This window comes from Rhinolophus sinicus, chromosome 1, assembly GCF_057876585.1.
Source record: "Rhinolophus sinicus isolate RSI-liver-muscle chromosome 1, RSI-T2T, whole genome shotgun sequence".
NCBI classification, from domain to species: Eukaryota; Metazoa; Chordata; class Mammalia; order Chiroptera; family Rhinolophidae; genus Rhinolophus; species Rhinolophus sinicus.
This window is the reverse complement of record NC_142501.1, coordinates 20,744,086-20,764,791: the sequence shown is the minus strand read 5'-3', so window position 1 is coordinate 20,764,791 and position 20,706 is coordinate 20,744,086. Positions and strand designations below refer to the sequence as shown.

The window sequence follows — 20,706 nt, the reverse complement described above, 5'->3', positions numbered from 1 at the left end:
ATTTTCTATTGATAATATTTCAGAGACAATAAGAATAAATTTCATTTTAACATCCTTTTTAAAAACCAGTATTATTTTATAAGATCTGAATTGAGAAAATTTTAATTTGAATCCCAGCTATTCAAACTTCCTAATGATGTGACCCTGAAGAAATTAGTCTCATTTTTCTTTTTCTTTCCGTTAGGTAATACTATAATAATAATAATAATGCTAACTGGTTAACACTGGTAAGATTTTTTTACTGAGATCATAGAAAAAAAGCCCCTTGAGAAATAATAAAGCATTAAACAAATATTAGTTCTTGCCCCAATAAAGCTAAAATTCTTTAAAAGTGAAAAACGCTTGCAGCAGATCACCTTTGCAAAAATGAACCTGAAAATCAGGACACCTGAAGGTTGTCCAGTTCATGTACTTCTCCTCACCTCTCTGCCACATAAGAGTTATTACACAAGGTCTTCTATTCTGAGATAAAGAACTACAATAAGTTAGAAAGAATTCAATATCTATAAATAGCAAAAACAATTGAAAATTAGAAGATCTGGTTTGAAGTCCCAACCTCTCTACTACTTACCAATTTGGTTGCCTTGGGCAAAGCAAATAACTTCTGTCTGCCTTACAGATACAGTTAAAATAAAATTCAGATTCTATATCTTGCTACCAGCCTCAAAGGGTTGTAGTGTCAACCAAATGAAAAACTGATATGACTATAAAATTGTGTACATTCAAGCACTATTCTCAAGGCAGGCTGTGGCCATGTTGAACAATCCCAGTGATTTTTTTTCAACTGAAATATTTCAGCATTTAAACAAAAGGTAAGATAATACCAAGGAAGCACACTTAAATACCTGAATCTGACAGGTAGAATTCATTCTGTGACAAAATAGCCTTTTCTAAATTCATATATCAGAGAGAGAGATAATCGTGTAAAGGGTTTAAATTTTAATTCTCAATGTCTAAACAAATAAAAATATGTTCTAGACCGTCTAAAAGCATTTCCTTTCAAAGGGTAAAGAGGAAAGTTTAATGGGATCATCAGTCCTAGTTTCCTTTACTCTCACTCAAACCATTTGAATTTCATTTGTTCTTTGGCTCAATTTTTGTGGGCGTTTTCTAATAATGCATGCAATATGCACTCATTCTTTGTTTATCAGGGAGATTTATGATATAGTGAAAAAGCTGACTAACTCACTGAAACTAGTAACAAAAAAATAAAAATAAATTTTAAAAAATTAAAAAAGAAAACACTGACTTACTGATTATTTATATCCTGTAGTGCTACCACTGAAAGGGATCAGCTTTTGCTACCCCAAAATATGTCTCTTTGATATAAGCATCATTTTGAGCTAAAGGCAATCAAAACCCAGCAGATTCAGGAAAAGCTCTTTACCTAAGTTTACATTGGAAAGGGAGCCTGTACCAGAAAAACAGTTATTACCAGAGATACCTTTTACCTAAGGAACTTGATCTGCATAACAGGGCAATCTTTGTTTTCCAAACACCTCCCACCTTCCTATGAATGGCTTCCTCCCCTTGGTATTCCCAAACCCCTACCCCTTACTTAGCTCAAGATGTTATATAAGCCTCAATTACCTGGCTGCTTTTTGACCTCGTATTCTATGGGGCTCCCATACATATGTAATTAAATTTGTTTTTCTTCCTGTTAATCTATCTATATCCGTTTAATTATTAGAGCAGCCAAACAACCTAGAAAGGAAGAAGAAAAAAATTTCTACCCCGGTACCACCATCTAATATCTAAATCAGAAAAGAATAATATATATGTTTATGAAATGGCTTTTGGTGAACATTAAGATCCTAATTAAATACTATTATTTTTATTTAAGTTTTTAAAAAATTTATACATTTTATTAAATTTGTTTACTGTAAATTTAATTTTTTTTAAATTCTTATTCAAGTTGAGCTTTTTGTCTTATGTAGAGATATCAGCTAATGAACTGGCTCAGCTCAGATTTCTAATGTGAAAACATATTTGTGAAATCTAAAGTTATATCTCTAACCAAATAAGTGCCTGTTAGACTTACTGAATCATAGATAAAATTTTAATCAACAAATTGCCATTAATGTTTCTTCTGAGCTATCCATGTATACCACAATTAAGATGTATTACACACGCCTTTTTCATCCAGACTCATTAAGAACAAATTAAATTTCAGGTACTTTCTATAATATCTAAACTAGAAGAGTAGTTAACACTAGGATCATATCAAATCAGTATTATTATTTTTATTTTTATTTAAGCTGCACTTCATATCTTCTGGAGATATCAACAAATAAACATGTTGAGTATGGTTGGTTACCTGGCATGAAATATTAAATTATACTGACAATATCTATAGACTAGCAAGCAGAGAAGTAATCCCTATTTATCTTAAACATAAAATGGCATTCTTTCTTATATGCAGTATTTGATAAATAAGAAATAATCTAAAATCTTAAAGTAAGTGTGATTAATAGGATCATAAAAAAATAATTCCATTTCCCAGCAGTTAAACAAATATCAAATAAATTTCATAATAATCCATTTCAAATCATTGCAAAATTTTTCAGCTTGAAGCTAATACATGAAAGTTTGGGTAAAAATGGGAATTCTAAAAGTACTGATTTTTGCTACCATATTTCATTTTCTGATAGATATCAATATACTACTTATTAATAGGAAATATTTTTTAAGAAGTTGCAGTATATGTCCCGAGCAAAATTAAATTAACTGGGAAGGTTCAACATTTAAATTTTTTTACCTCAACAGCAAGTTTCCCTATAATTAAATCATAACTGAAGACATTTATTTTGTTCCATCCTCCCTTGCTTGTTGGTAGTCCAAATAACTTTGAAATAAACACAAATCATCTTCATATGGATGTAGTATCAACAAACGAATGAAATTCTCAAATTAATAAAGGCTCTTGATTTCAAACTTTCCTGAAGATTTTACTTCTCCTTAATGGGAATAAAGTGGCAAATGTATTTGATGCGGTCAAAAGATTTTTAAGACAATACACTTCATTTTCTAACTGGAGCTCCTTTATATATTGAATTCACTCTAATAGATTTCTAGTTGGAGTGAATAAAGCCAAATTTTAACTAGTTAATCTGCTTATCCACGAAAGAAGCAATCAAAACAAAGATATTTCTAAGGTTATTCAAAGAGCAACTTCACCGACCAGATCATACAAATTTTTAGAGGAAGTGCTCTTCTTTCACTAGAAAGCCTAAGAAAGAGCAAATTAAAAGTATAGATAGTAGCTTACTATCTGGATTCTAGATCCAATTTGAGATACAACCTGGATTATACATAAGGGAGCCTTGGATTCAAGCATTAAATATTTAAAGAATGAGAGGCAAGGATAGAAAATATTTTTACCTGACACATATCAAAGAACATATATATTTCAAAGATAAAATAACAACTTAGCACTGACATTTTTCAAAACAATAATCACAATGTACCCAATATAATTTAATGAGATGAAACTTCACACAAAAAAGGGAGCAATTTGCTAAAAAGAGAAGGAGAACTGAAATAAATATGAATATTTAGGGGTAGTAAAACCTTATAGAAAACAATATTATTACTAAAAAAGAAAGGATTAAAAAAAAGAGAGGAGAAAAAGAATGAAGAAAAAAAGAGAAAGGGACAGAGGAAAGGAAGAAAGGGAGGGAGGGAAGAATGGAGAGAGAGAGAGACAGAGAGAGGGAGAGAGAGAGAGGGAAGGAAGGAGGAATGGCGGGAGGGAAGGAGGGTTGGAGTGAAGTAGGAGGGGGAAAGGAAGGAAAGGAGGGAGACAGACATGCCAGCTGGCCTGTGAAGGGGCTCAGGACAGGCCTCCCCAAGGTATGCTACTTTGGCACATGAATTATTTTGAGCTGAAGGCAATCGAGACCCTGTGGGCTCAAGAGAAACTTTCGCCTCTCCCTTAAAGAATTTAAATTAGAGACTTTGTCATAATAAGAATGATCAGAAATAACTTTTAATGACCTATCTATAGGGCAGAGCAAACTTCTAATTACTGAACAGCTGCTCTTCTTATCATCCTGCAAAAGCCCTTCCTCCCCTCTGAATTCTCGGGTGTCTTACCTTATCTTTAGCTCAGAATGCCAGATATATCATTTTAACTTTCTGTCTTTGAATCTCTCATGTAGGTGGGCTCCCTGACTCCCTCATGTATGTGGGGTTCCTATACAATGTATGTAATTAAATTTGGTTATTTTTTCATACTAATAATCTGTCTCATGTCAATCTGATTATTAAACAAGCCACCCAGAAGAAGGGTAGAGGAAAACCCTTCCCCCACACCAGCTCATTGCTATTCAGAAGAGAAGTGAATCAAATTTGTAGTAGAAATACATGAGACAATGAATCCTCCATTTTTAAAAAAAGAATAAAATAGTAATAGATAGGTCTCCAGCTTATCTATTGAAATAATTTATTTATAATTGTCGCTAGTGGATTTTGTTCTTCTGACCATAATTTTTCCATCACTTGAAATTTTCTAATCTGCAATCACAAAAGACTGAGGAAAACACCAACAGAGTACATTTTCTATTGTGTCCTGACTTGGCAAAATGGAGATGAATTGTTCATTGTGAAATTATGTATTTCAGGTACAAAATGGTGCCCCGTTTGTGGATTAACTAGTGTTAGTACACAAGTGCTCCAAATAAAACATACCAAATGAGGGGAAGTAGCCTTAATATGCAGTATGAAGGCCTTAGATTATATGCTGGGGGTAGTAAAAAAGCCTGATTCAAAGCAAAAGAACAAAATACAGGACGCTGCAACATTACTGCTAGCTCTATGATTCCATGAACTTTAGCTTAGAAATCATAATGTTTATGGAAACCATCTAGAGCCGATGGCTCTAACAACAGTAGCAACAAACATGGAAATGATGTATTTCTATGCTGACTGCTAAGGCTTGCTTGGAAAAACCACAACATAATCAACTGCTCATTACCTATGTTAAGTGAGAATAGTAATGGCAAAGAAAAGAAAAACCATTCTTCTCTGGCTCTGAGACTTATTCTATGACATTTTTTTCTCCTTCAAACACCTTTTTTTTTAGTCAAATAGTAAAATTAGCATTCCATGTGAACACACTATCTGATGACAATGGGAGGCAGCCCAGAAAGACATGACGTGACAGAGAAAAGCCAGCAAGAGTTTAGGAAATTGATGTGCACAAAGCCACAAAGGGGACATAATGTAGAGTACTGGTAAAGCATACACTTGGAACTAAAACAATTAAGACTCTAGACACAACCCCACCTTAATATTGAAGTGTCCACTAAGTCATTTATCCAAAATGGCCATGTTTCTCCAGCTATAAAATGAGGGGAGTGAGGAAGCTAGGTTAGAACAAATGTTCTCTAATTTTAAAAGTCCATGGGTAATTTAAATAATTTAAAATAAAGAAATCTTATACTCTAGATGAAAATTCAAATTTCAGAGTTATGGCATCACAATACATAACTGAGCCAGCCACAAATAATACCAAACTGTACATCATAAAATATTATAATTGGAAGAAATAAGGAAAAAATCCAGTCTATGTATTAAGTACACTGAACTGAGGCCTAGAGAGGTTAAATTAAATGGCTCATCTAACTAACAGAGATGGGGAGATGGGATTAGAATTTTCCTGTTTTTCTCCCAATGCCGATAGAATAGTACTGAGTAAAATCTTTCTAGAAAGCATTAAAAAGAAAAGATAAATGGGATGTTCACATAAGCAAAGCAGTTATATAATTCTCAGTAATTAAAGAGATCTTAAAAGATATCTAGGACGTCATAAAAATGGTGGCATGAGGTGAGCCTCTTGAAATCTTCCCTGGAATCTACAGCAAATTGAACAGCTATAATTCCACAAAGGACTCCCTGCGCAGCAGACAGGAAAGACTGAAAGGTGCGCAACTGAAATCATCTAAAGGTGGGCAAATAGGGTGAACAGGGGAGGAGGGAAGGGAGAAGTGCAGAGACGGGGCTGCGTGAGCGCAGGATGCAGACCTAGCTCGGAGTTTCGAGCTCCCAGCATTCCGGAACTACCACAGCCTCCGGAGAGGGAAGAACTCGGGCTGCCAGTGCTCCCCTTATGGCCCACAGTCCCACCTGAGGGATCAGTATATAATACAGCTGAACCCAACACTCGCGGCAGAGACCTTGGAGCAAAGACTGAGGGAAGAATGATGAAAATGGCAATTTAAGCCGTCACTGCCAAGCAGAGAACGGTGCCTTAGGCACTGAGCTAGCCGACCCCTCCCCACCCTCCCAGAGCTCGCCACCTCCCACCCTCCCAGTGCTAGAAGGGAATGGTAGCAGTGTCAGATCAAAAGAACAAGATATTTGCATTTCTGAGAACTGCAGGCCCGCAGCCATGAACTCACAGCCCAACTAGCTCTGGAGAAGGGGAGGGAGCCCTGGAAGCAGGACTGGCTGTGATGGTGGTCGCTGCCATTGCTCTGGGCCACATCTCAAAACCCACCCCACCCCTGTCCCCACCTATCTGGGTGGATCCCTACAGGAGTAAACAGAGCCGCGGAAAGACACAGGCTCTGAAACTGGTGCAGGAAGAGCTCTGGAACTTCAGAATCTCTCCAAATCCCCCCACAGAGGCGGTGCCCTGTGACTCAGGCAACCTGTTCACAGAGGAGTACTCCTTCCAGGGAATCCCCCCATCATGTGAGAAGCCAGAACAGTGCAGAGAAAACACTACAGGATGAGAGAGAATAAAATGCTGCAGTTGAAGAGAAAATAAAACATTCTACCAACACCTACTGAAAAACAAAAGAAAGACCTCTTCCTATCAACCTGTTGCAGAGCCCACTCCTGTAGATGATTAGGGAGAGAAATAATAATTCATTAATTGCCATGAGTAACCAAGGTAACAAAGTAGTTAAGAAAGAAAATGAAAAGTCTCCAAAAAAGAATTTAAAGACATGGAAATATGTGCCTTAAATGACAGAGAAGTCAAGATTGCAGTTCTGAAAAAAATCAACAAGATGCAAGAAAACACAGACAGGCAGTTTAATGAACTCAGAAACACAAAGAACTAAATGAACATTTTACCAAAGAGATAGTGCACATGGAATATTCTCAAGGATAGATCATACATTGGGACATAAAACTAGCCTCAGCAAATTTAAGAAGATTGAAACTATAGCAAGCATATTCTGTGATCACAAGGCTTTGAAATTGGGTATCAACTGCAAAAAGAAAGCAGGAAAAACTACAAATAAGTGGAGAGTAAACAACATACCTTTAAAAAACAACTGGATCAAAAAAGAAATAAGAGGAAAGATCAAAAGACATATAGAAACAAATGACAATGAAAATACATCCTACCAAAATTTTTGGGATGCAGTGACTCTGTCACTAAACCATTAGGTTACGTAGCTAAAACACTGGAAATAAAGTGGTTGTTATGGTTACACATTCTTTTACTCTCCATACTATAGAGTATATTACCACATTATTTGAAGCATCATCCTATAGGTTAAACAAGTTTAAAACCAGAAAGACCATCATGAATGCCAAAGAAAAAGCATTTTAGCTAAATTTGAAGGAATTTGAAATGGTTCATATACGTGTCCATCGCTCATAATAACAAGAATCTATTAAGATTTCACTCCTAGTGAATTATCCCATGTGAAGTGAAGACACCAAAAAAGATAGTGTTATGTTATTAAGTGGTCTTATGCCACTGCCTCTGTAAATCTACCCATGACTACCGTGTTCTGTCACGTCTTTCTTTCTCCCTGTGTGACATTTCACTCTGCACATAATCATCCTCGACAACATTCCTACCAAGTATAACTTGTCAGTGTTGCCATCTGGTGCCTCTCCAAACTCATCTAAGCCCGGGGGACTCATGGCAACATGAGATAGGTATCAGACATAATTAAGTTCATCACATGGAACGAAATACACAAGGATGCCAGTCCAAATAAGGGGCACTTACTTATGTCCATTTAAGGCCGCATGGTGTAAAGCAGTGTAACCAGAACTGTCTGTGCAATTCACATTGGGGCCTCGCCAGATGCTGCAAATAAAGCACAAGGGCAGAGTTAGTGGTTAAGCAGAATCGACTTTAAAAGACAACAAAAAAGCCTGATAGGCCCACAGCCAGCAGCATGTTGCATATGAAAATTTTAGTCATGTAGAAAATGACTACCATCTTTCATACATCCATTTTGGAACAATAACTTCATTTATTTGATTCAAGGAAAATAGAGAATATAACTACCTTCAGAAATTATGAGCAAATGCAGGTCTACTACCATATATTAAAATCTGGATCCCAACATTCCCTATTATTTTATATCATTACTTAAACATTGGAAGAGATTAAAATTCAGCTATTACATTATATACCAGAGAATAAGGATTTATGACACCTGCCTCCTCCCTTTTAACACACCCATGCTGACATGGCAGTGATTTATATAACTTATATTTTTGCATTATGAGAAGAATATTGTGGAAATAACATGTAACTATATAAACTAGTCTAATTTATCCTTGACCACTAAAATTAGAAAAATTATTTTTAGCTTTTGAATAAATAAGGCATTAAAAGACACTTTTCCAAAAGTAGACCAAACAACAACTGTATCTAATGTTCATGATGACATTAAAGCCATCAAAACTGACATCTATGACAAGCTAATTCATGTATTCCCAAAATATTTATTGTACACATATTGTGTGTCACACATTAAGCTAGGCACTGAGAGTACAAAATCATAATTTAAGGTCCTTCTGTACAAGAACAGAGTCTAACGGAGAAGATAGACATATAAGCTAGCAATTACAAAGTAGTAAGATAATTGAGGGACCAGAGAACCACACAGGCATCTCTGAGAATAAATACATAGCCATTCTGAAGGAGAGATCACAACAGACTAAAACTACCGTGTTTCCTCGAAAATAAGATCCTAGCCGGACAATCAACTCTAATGTGTCTTTTGGAACAAAAATTAATATAAGACCGGTCTTATTTTACTGTAAGACAGGGTCTAATATAATATAATTAATATAATGTAATGTAATATAATATAATATAATATAATACTGGGTCTTATATTAATTTTTGCTCCAAAAGACGTATTAGAGCTGATTGTCCGGCTAGGTCTTATTTTCGGGGAAACACGGTAAGGTGGGACAATGAAAATGAGTAGAATGTACTTATTCAAAAGTTAATTGAAAGGACAAATCAGTAAGATGCAAGGACCAATTGAAGGAAGGAGGAAGTGGTCATCTAGAATGACTCAACTTTTAAGCTTAGTTGACCAGAAGGAAAATAACATGATCTAAGATGTGAAAAAGAGAAGCAAATCTTGGAGGACAGTGCAGATGGAGAGCGAACAATGACTTTAGATTTGGAGACACTGAATTTTAAGTACATGACATACATACGTATAAGTAAAGCTCTCCAGAAGACTATAAAAATATATACTTAGAAGCATGGCTCTGAAGTTAGACTACCTGAGTTCAAAACATGGCTCCATTACTTGTTGGGAAGGGGAGGGGAGAAGGGAGCCCTGGGTGAGTTATTTAACCTCTTCGAACTTCAATTTCTCATCTGCAAAATAGAAATGATAATAACAGTACTACCTTGTAGTGTTGCTGAGAAGATCAAATAAATCAATACCTATAAAGCTCACAGGGCATTACTAGAACACAGTAGTAGCATGTGTTATCTTTGTTAGGACGCAGTTCAACAAATTGTTAGAACAAATTATTAAATAGAAGGTAGAATCATGGGAGTGCCTGATATCAGATTCTGTAAGAGGGAGAGGTCGATAGACCTCTGTATATGGGGGCAAAGTGAAATCCTCTCTCAAAGGTAGATATTAGTTAAAAATCTATCAATCCTTGGTTAAAAAAAGAAAGAAAGAAAATCAAACTTGAGTTGTGTATATAGCTCCACGTATAAAACAACTCAAAATCTGAAAATCTCCCAGCCCTCACTGAAACTCTCAGAGAACCCATATGAAAGTATCTAGTGAAAAAAAAAAAATGAGAGAAATTCAGGACAGACAATAGAACCATGGATAATTAACAAAACTTAAGAGTCCAACAGAGGGAAAGGTTATATGAAGGACATTGAGAGTTGTCCAGAAGTAGAAATAAAAACAAGAGAAAGCATTTTGCAATTTAAAACAGGAAACTTCCGAAACGGAGTGAAGAGGTCAAAATTATGTAAAAATTAAACAATTTATTTGGAAATTAAGATCTTGAGGAGACTATTGTCCAAATAGTCAACTCTAAGGTATTGACATTATTTTGATCCTAACTTTATTTCAATCCAATGGCTTATTTTATGATACCTTACCTCCTATAAATAAAAAATGACAATTAAATCAGAAAAGTAATAAAATTTGCATGTTTTACAATTTCATTAAGATTGTTAGGCTTTTAACATTTTTCTAAAACAAAAACCAATCCTTGAAGCATTTTCAATTTCATATTATATTCTTAGATTTTTTTGTACTTTTGTTCCTTCTGTTAAACTCATCTGATCCTGCCCTATTAATTTCCGCCACTGTGCCTTTAATCACACCCTTCTAATAACCTATAATAGATTCTCTAACAATCATATCTTACCATTCCTCCAAAGCCCAGATCAAGTCTCACCTATTCCTCAACCCTTTCTCTAAACACTCAATATAACAACTATTTAATAAATATGTGTCAAATTATGTAAATAAAAATAAAGGATTATTTTTATGCCATAGATGAAACAATGTTAAAGCAAATATAATGTATTCATTTAAAATAACCTATGAAAATATGGTAAAATGCATATGCTGAATTGCAACTGTAAAAAATAAATTAATAAAATGAAGCACAACAATATGTATAAAATACTCCAACTAGGAGATAATTGTGTTTGTATGAATGTGTGCATGTAGAAAATTTCTGAAAGAGAGTAGAACTGAGTGCCTTGGGGTTGCGGGGGAGGGATACAAACTGCACTCCCTTTTCTATCATATGAAGTTGTTCCCTTACCTATATGTTATTTTTATAAGAGTTTAAATTTTAAAAATAAATAAAATAACCCATGAAATAAAAACAAAAAATCCAAAAGAGGGAATAAAAAAGCAGAAAGGGGAACAAAAAAATAGATAGGACAAATACAAAGCAGATATTAAGACGGTAGACTTAAATACAACCATATCAATAATTACATTAACTATAAATGTTCTAATCATCCTATTTAAAAAGGAAAAATTGCCAGACTGGGTTTAAAAAAATGAGAGCCAACTGTATGTGCTCACTACAAGAAACCTACTTTTAATAGAGAAACAAACAGATAAGAAGTAAAAGGACAGAAAATCCATACTACTGCTAATCAAAAGAAAGCTGAATAACTATATTAACATTGGATAAACTAGATTTCAGAGCAAAGAATCTTTAGAGAGAGAGATAAAGTCATTTTATAATGAAACAGAGATCAATTTATTAAGAAGACATAATAATCATAAATGTTTTGTGCTTCTAATAACAGAATTTCAAAATACATGAAGGGAAAACTGTCAGAAATGCAAAGAGAAATAGACCTATTCATCCGTGCTTGGATATTTCAATACCCCTCTCTCAATAACTGATAGAAACAAGTACACAGAAAATCAATAAGGGTTTAGAAAGCTTGAATACTTCTGTCAATCAACTTGACCTAATTGACATCTACAAAATATATATTCTTTTCAAGTGAACACAGACAGGGCATTTACCAAAATATACCATATTGTGAATCATAAAACAAATCTAATAAATCTAAAAATATTCAGAAAATTTCTATCTTCATAAATAGAATTAAGCCCAAAGAAAGCAGAAAAAAGGAAATACTAAAAAACAGAACAGAAACCAATGAAATAGAAAATAGGCTAACAGAGAAAAAAGCAATGAGATCAAAACTAATACTTTAAAAATAAAAGACTCTATAAAATTGATAAATCCATAGCCAAACTGATGATGAAAAAAAAAAAAAAAGAAGACAGAAATTACCAATATCAGAAAAAGAGAGATAGTTTCACTACATATTCTAAAGATATTAAATGGATAGTAGGAAAATAATAACTTTACACCAATTAATTAGAAAACTTATGAAATGGATAAGTTTCTTGAAAAACAGAAACTACCAAACACTCAAAAAGAAATAGATATCCTGATTGGCCCATACATCTATTAAAGAAATTAAACTTGAACTTGTAGTTAAAACATTCCCCATATGGAAGGAGAACTGACTCTGGATGGTGAGCACACAATATATAGATGATGCGTTATAGTAATGTACACTTGAAACTTATGTAATTTTACTAACCATTGTCACCCCAATACATTTAATTAAAAATTTTTTTAAAAAAAAGAAACATTCCCCATAAACCAAAACAAATATTCTACAAAAATGATTCCCAAATATTGAAGAGGCAAAAATTACTACCTAACAGTCTATGAGAGTAACATTCTATGAGAATAAAGATATATGACAAAGGAGAACTACAGGTGAATGAATATATCACTCATGAACATAAATGCAAAAATTCTCAACAAAATTTTAACAAGTTGAATCCAACAATATGTAAAGAAGATACTACATCATTATGTAATGGAATTTATCCCAGGAATGCAAATTTGTTTCAACATTCATTAGTTACCATATTAACAGACTAAAAAAGAAAAATCATAAGATGATCTTAAGAAATATAGAAATAGTAGTGTAGTTGCCCAAATCCAACATCAATTCTTATTAAAAACTGTTAATGGGGCGGCCGGATGGCTCAGATGGTTAGAGCCCGATCTCTGAACCACAAGGTTGCTGGTTCAATTCCCACATGGGCCAGTGAGCTGCACCCTCCACAACCAGATAGAAGACAATGAGGTGCTGCTGAGCTGCCAGAGGAGTGGCTGAATGACTCAGTTGGTTAGAGAGCCAGCTTTCAACAACGAGGTTGACAGTTCAATTCCCACATGAGATGACGGGCTGCGCCCCCTGCAACTAAGATTGAAAATGGAGGGGCCGGCCTGATGGCTCAGTTGGTTGGAGCTCCGTGCTCCTAACTCCAAAGGCTACCGGTTCGATTCCCACATGGGCCAGTGGGCCCTCAACCACAAGGCTGCCGGTTCAATTCCTCGAGTCCCACAAGGGATGGTGGGCTCCGTCCCCTGCAACAAAGATTGAACGCGGCACCTTGAGCTGAGCTGCCGCTGAGCTCCCGGATGGCTCAGTTGGTTGGAGTGCATCCTCTCAACCACAAGGTTGCCAGTTCAATGCCTCGAGTCCCGCAAGGGATGGTGGGCAGCACTCCCTGCAACTAAGATTGAACGCGGCACCTTGAGCTGAGCTGCCGCTGAGCTCCCGGATGGCTCAGTTGGTTGGAGCGCATCCTCTCAACCACAAGGTTCCCAGGTTCAACTCCCACAAGGGATGGTGAGCTGTGCCCCCTGCAACTAGAAATGGCAACTGGACCTGGAGCTGAGCTGCGCCCTCCACAACTAACTGAAAGAACAACAACTTGAAGCTGAACGACACCCTCCACATCTAAGATTGAAAGGACAACAACTTGACTTGGAAAAAAGTCCTGGAAGTACACACTGTTCCCCAATAAAGTCCTGTTCCCCTTCCCCAATAAAATCTAAAATTAATTAATTAATTAATTTAATAAAAAAAAAATAAAAAAAAGAATGACTGAGGTTTCCACCATGAATGAAATGCATGTAGGACGAGATATCTGCATGACAGAGAACTGCAAGGACAGTGGTGTCTTTTGGGAAAAGCCAAGTTTCTGTTAAAACTGCTGGAACACTGTTGCTCAGGAATACCTCCGGCAAAAGACAAAAAAAAACAAAAAAAAATGTAAATTAATCCAAATTATTTTTTAAATTTCCTGTATGTTATTAGACCTTATAAATATTTAGCAAGGGAAGATATTGATATTTATAACTAAAATAAGATTCAAAGTCAATAGATATCCTTTACCTATGCCATCTCAGTTCCTCATTATTAGGAAAAGAAAAAGAAATTAATATAAAGACAGCATGAAAAAAAAAAAATCTCCAGCGCATGTCTCCTTTCCTAAACAGAAAGGATGTGGATACATCTCTTTTTTATTTTTAAAAAAGAGGTTTAGAATAGAAATTTCACATATATATATATAAATATATTTGACTGCACCTATTCACAGAGCCTCTAGGCACATATCCCTATATCCATAAAACATCCACACACATTTGAAACATGGATAAGCCAGACCCAAACCTTCCAATTAAAAAATTTAAAAATAAACCTTGCACTGTACAATAAAAACCAAATCTAATATAAAAAAATAAATAAACCTTGATGTTTAAAAGCTCAATCTATGTGCTAATATTCTACTTCATTCCAACTTTTTGTACTGCTCTCCTTTTTTCAATGATAATCCTCAAGAGGGCCTATAGTAACTTAAGGCACTTTTATAAAATGCAAGAGTTTCTAAGTACCTTTAAGGGATGTCTCGAAAAAGTTTTAAATGCTTATTATATATTTATTCCCAAAACAGGCAATTTACAGATCCTTAGTCTTAGTCTACTATACACTCAATTTCATCTCCTATACTTACTTGTCAATGTTTTAAATTCTGTATGTGAGAATCCTTGCCCAGAATGAATGCTCTCAGACAATCTGAGATCCCCAATTACCAAAGATTTAATTTCCTTTGCTATACTATTGGTACGAATGTCACAAATCAGATTAGTATGTTTTAAAACAAATATAAACAAAATAGATTTTCCACAGAACTTTCAAATAACCAGGATATTCATTAGTCAGAACATTTTATTCCCTGAGCTTTCATATATTAAAGATTATTCCAAAATAAACTGTAAGCCTGAGTTTCTTGGGCCAATCTTCACATATATAGCAAATAAGATGTAGGCACAGCTACATCACAAATTGAACATCATTTTACCCTCCACTAACCAATGGGAAATATCCATTAGGAGCAACATAAGAGAGTTTCAGCTTTTCTTGATTCTCATGTGCCTCTTGATAGTTGAGACCATTGCACAGCTCTAGATGTGGAAACTCATATGGGAGATACACTAAAAGCCTCATGCAAGGTCAGAGTATGTAGGACTGGTCTTCTGACACATCAGGTAATTTCAAGCAATGCAACACAAAGTCCCTCTTCTTGTACATTTGTATCTTAATAATTGGCTTCCATTTTTGGGTGAACTGGACAGACGTGCACATGCTACTGAGTTCTATAAGTTCACATCTTCTCTTGTGATGATATAATTTTATTACCATGGGTTAGAAATGTAGCACATGGGTCTAGAATAATGTGAGCCATATATGTAAATTTAAATTTTCTATTAGCCACATTAAAAAGGTAAAAAAGAAGCAGTCGGAGCGTGAGCTCTTAACAATAGGGCTGCCAGTTCGATTCCCACATGGGCCAGTAAGATGCACACTCCACAACTAGATTGAAGACAGAGAACTGCCACTGAGCTGCCAGAGGGGCAGCCAGATGGCTCAGTTAGTTAGAGAGCGAGCTCTCAACAACAAGGTTGCTGGTTCAATTCCCGCATGGGATGGTGGGCTGTGCCTCCTGCAACTAAAGATTGAAAATGGCGACTGGACTTGGAGCTGAGCTGTGCCCTCCACAACTAGATTGATAGACAATGACTTGACTTGGAGCTGATGGGCCCTGGAAAAACACTCTTCCCCAACATTCCCCAATAAAAATAAATAAACAAATAAATAATGAAAAGGGAAAAAAGAGAAAAATTAGTTTTAATACATTATATTTAACCTAGGCTATCCAAAGTATCATCATTTCAGCACATAATATAAAAATTATTGAGGTAATTTTACATTTTTTGGTACTGTTTTCACTATCAGTGTTTATTTTACACTTATAGCACATTGTAATTAGGACTAGCCATATTTCAAGGGCTTACTCTGCTGCACAGCACAAAGCAGGTCCTACATAATTATTCCCAGGGAAAAAGAGGACACTTAAGGTTAACTCTGATAATTTAAAATGCTTCCCAAAAATAAGTGAAAACACTGGCCTTGAGTAAATAAATGCCCGTTTGATTGAGTCACAGAAAATTTAACACATTTCTTACCTTTTGAGAAAAAGCATATAATAAACCTAATAGTCGCATCAGAGACTGTAAATGTACAATTTTACATAATTGAGCACATTAGGGAGCACCATAGCCAAAATTATGCTAACCAAACCTTTTCTACTGAATAATATGCACCTTGAATTGCTTGATGTAACTCTCAATAACAGGTATTCACACAGCAAACCAGAATTGGCTAACTGTGCGCAGAAATAACTCCTTGAGTTATAATCACACAACTTATGATCTCTATGCTATGAGGTCAGACAATTAAGTTCACGAACTCATCCTAGAAAAACTGCTACATACCTCATTGCTGAATATCACTACGGTCACCTTGGAAGTACTCCCCTTGGGAAGCTATGCCTAGTCCACCCCAGTGCTCCACTAATTTCTAGCATCCACACAGACAAGAAGACCAATTTCAATCTGATTCTCTCATTTTGGACAGTACCTGCTTTTTCAGTTTAGAATCTTATAAAATGGTCTTTGTCCATGGAGTTCAAAAAGTGCAAGTCTTTTCTCCCCCAATAGTTTTAGTTATCACTTTTTTGCGCATTTTCAATTGAAAGATTTAAATTTGTCTTCATCTCATGGAAATGTTACTTTATTTTGTTTTTATTATTATTTATCAACTTATTTTCCCTTTCTAGAACATCTAAGACTAGAATATTAGATTGCCTGGATATACCATATACATCTTTTCTCTCTCATTTCTCTCTCTGCAGTTTTCCCCTGCCTTCTAAAATAACTGTTTTAATTGTATTTTAATCACTTGTTTATTTTTCAGAAATGTCCATTCATTGTCTCTGCGTTATTTATTTTTGTAAACTATTTTCTCTAACATCTAAAATCTCCTAGTAACTTGGAAGTTCCATCCTCTTGCTGTCACCTTTATTTTATTATGTGTAACTTCAAAGTAAACCCAATTCCTCTAACTCAAACTTTCAATACACAAAACACATCAATAAGTCCAGGTTTTTATAAATATAAGATAGCTATTTTTCTGCTGTGAGCGGTGGACCGATGACTGGTGACCAACTGGCTCAGCCTCAGCCGGGAGTTGGGGGAACGCAAGGCTCATAACACCAGCATGGGCCAGGGAGCTGTGTCCTACACAACTAGACTGAAAAACTACGGCTTGAACCAGAGTGGGGGGGAAGCATAAAAAAAGGGGGGGGGGGAGATAGCTATTTTTTTCCCTTTTATATCCCCACAAAATAGTTGGAAGCATTTTACAATCCCAAGTAGAAATACCCCATTATGTTAAGTGACTCAAGGGATACAGTTAATTTTGTGTGAATAGATTAAATTTGCTTCATTGCTCTTTTTCAGTAAAGGCTGTGTTAATGTCAAGTTTAAAGCTGATAGCTTTGTTTGCTTTTGACGAAGACATTTGTGGGAAATTTCTTTCCGCTGATTCCATATACTCTAAATCAACCATGAACATAAACGCTAGTCCAAGCTCCCCACAACCAAAAAAAAAAAAATCAAAACACTTGATAAAAAGCCAAGAATTGATGTAATGAAAAAGAAAGGGTACAAGAGAAATTTAATAGTACGCTCCTCCTTTCTATTTCCTCTTTGTTTGACGTTCCATAAAAACCTACACTAATGGAAGACATCTGTGTTTTCACTCTCAGCATAAGTTTTCGTTCTCTATGGCATGACAATGACCAAACATTCTGACTGGGTAGCTACTCTCCAACTCCTCATTCTCCTGCTCCAGAAACTAGTCCTGTGTGGAACTGGACTGGGTTTTTCTGTTTTTTGTTTTTAATCCTGACCATCTGAAACCCTGGAAATCATCAAAATACAGAAACCTACTATGTTGGTGTGGTTTTCTATGGCAGAAATACTGAAAACAATTTAAGAAAAGCCCTAATCATAACATGTTCATGGAATTCTTACCTAAAATACTGATTCAGAAGATTAGAAGCCCTCTTCTGCCCCATACCACCATCCTCTCAAGTTTTCTGCACTTCCCCTACCCCCACCTGATCACCAGAATGAACTAGGACATAGGTAAAAAACTTCCTAAGTATTAATATATCTACTATTCCATATCACAAATCTAATCATATTAATCAAGGAGGAGATGCTAAAAATTTAAGGAATTTTTTAAATCTTTAGAATTTAGAACACATTATGCCCTTGGAGTTACTCAAGCACAAATATGCAGTTAAGTTGGAAGGGGTGGAATGCCTTTCTATTATAAAGAAGTCACAAGGAAGTTAATAATAGGAGCAATAATAACATTAGTAATATAATATCTCTTATAATGAAAGATGATGCTAATCCAGACAGGCTAACAGGCATACAGTTCGGGTACTAACATTTCACTACTAGTCATACAGATAGAAAATCTTGGGCAAGACATGTGACATAATTAATTATGCAGTCTGTGTCAAGGAATGCAATAGTGGTTGTCAAATTGCGTCCTTCAGAACCTCTCAGAGACGTCAGGTAAAGCTGGCTCACATTCCGTGGTACTCTGGTTCATTCAGATTGCTATCTGCTTTGTTCACTTATGTGTACAAGAAATACTAAGCTGCCCATTACATGCTTGTACTGTGGTTAGCTAGCACCTTCTGGAAATCACACCTGTGAGTATAATAGGAATAATCCCTACCCTCAGGGAGCTTACATAAGAATAAAAACATCAAGCAAACAGTACAAGTAAATAGTCAACGTCCATACATATAAACATTACAAAAGATAAGTATACAATGCTATGAAAGCATATAATAAGAAGTCTTTGATGAATTTTAGGCATCTTATGAGTTTTTTCATAGATTTTCGCTAAATAAAGGTTACATGCTCCCAAGCCGCCAAAGTAATGTAAACTAACCTGGCATTTCTGGTGTTAATGACAAAATCTAAACTCTGATGACCTACTTTATCATGACACTGATTCAAAAGAAACACAGATTCAATCAATAAAGTACCTTAAGTATCTCTATGTACCAGATACTTATTCTAGAGGCTTTGAGGCTACAAAAGAATATTCACTTAAGAAATATTTCAAAATATTTTACTGAATGTCTAATATGCTAGGCATTGGGGATTGTTTCCACACAAGAGTTAGTTTCCAGCTTTTCTCAGAAATTTTGTATTTTTCTAAATTCCAAGTCCTAAGAAAAGTTAGCTAAGAAATAGGAAAACTTAGAAACAAGAAAAATATTATAATTCTTCTCTGAGAATTAAAGCTTAACAACATGGAGACATTACTGGTTCAAAGGAATATACTGATGCCAAGTTAGAAGCAAGAGCAGCAAGTGCTGACATAACACGTAGACTGGAGGGTGAAGGTCAACATTCCAGGAAACCAGGGCAGGCGAACATCGGAACAAAGTGGTCACAATTAAATCAGCCACCCTTGTTTGTAGCTGTTGTCAAGTTATGTGTGTTCACGGCCCTGTTTGCTAAGAGTGAATCACTGGCAAATAAAATAAATATTAACACATTGATACTTTATACAAACCCTGTAAGTGATGTTTCAAGAAGTAAGAGGTTTTGGAAGCAAAATAAGTGCTTACATTGGCAATTTTGACACTTGCTTCTGTGAGGTACTATTCGTTTTTCAAGGAGGTCTGAATGTTAAGCTTTTCGAATGCTACCCAATAACTATTCATTGGTGTTTCCTAACATTTGAATATAGGCTACAGTTTTATATAAATACTACTAAACTTAATATTTCATATATTAAACAAATGTTTAGATATTCATAATAATGCATATAGTATATAAAAACTATTGGAAGTATTTTTAAGAATTTATGACTTCAGGAAATCCCCCAAATTCCTAGGAATTATGATTTTTTGCTCCTGAATCCCAAAGATTAACATTTATTGGGTATTTAGAAACACTACTTGGGTTAAAAAGTTGATGAAGAGAGTCTCCCTTCTTCTTTGGAGTTCAGAGCTTAGAAAAGGGACAAAAATTTGGAAACCAAAAAAAATATTACAAGTGTTAGGGTAAGATTCTATTTAAGATATAGAGAAGACATGAAGGGAGAAGGCAGGCCAAATCAGTCTACAGAATTCTGAGAGGGGACTTCATGAAAAATGAGCCGGGTGCTTGAATTGCGTTCGAAAGATTTTTTTTAAAAGTATTTCCCAGGTAGAGAGGAGGGAGGCCAGGTTGCTAAGCGGCACTAGAAACACAATACAGCGCTGGAGCAAAGGCGGGGTCATGAAACACCTGTGTTGTTCGACAAACGCCTGGTGAGGAAAGTGGGGGATTTCATAAGAGCTGACTGGGAGAAGCAGGTTGATTTAACTGACAGAGAAGTCTCCTGATGAATCGGAAAGTCTTTCAAGAATCTTAAGCCGCTGATCGATATGGCATCAGATTTATATTTCAGAAAGATCCCTCTGGGGGACACATGGAGAATGGTTTCAGAATGTGTGAGACCAGAGATCAGTGCAGGCTACCACACAGCTGGTCACATCCCTAAACGATACAACTCCAGACATTGTTAAAGACACACACGTATCCTACCATTATAGAGCGAAAACCTGTAAGAGGACTGGGGAACAGAAGTGGGTGTGAAGTTGAAAAAGGTAAAACAAC

General features: G+C 35.5%; 1 protein-coding gene across 17 annotated transcripts in view; it reads right to left on the bottom strand.

The window, feature by feature from the left end:
• The window catches only part of ANKS1B (ankyrin repeat and sterile alpha motif domain containing 1B), an 895,010-nt gene that overhangs the window by 782,873 nt on the left and 91,431 nt on the right, over positions 1–20,706 (bottom strand). For all 17 annotated transcript variants that reach the window (XR_012494067.2, XM_074326201.2, XM_074326199.2 and 14 more), the window contains exon 2: positions 7,976–8,056. Coding sequence is in view for 16 of the 17 variants with exons in the window: in XM_074326201.2 (XP_074182302.2) it covers positions 7,976–8,056 (81 nt within the window). In the remaining variant the exon portion in view is untranslated. The remainder of the gene's footprint in view (positions 1–7,975; positions 8,057–20,706) is intronic.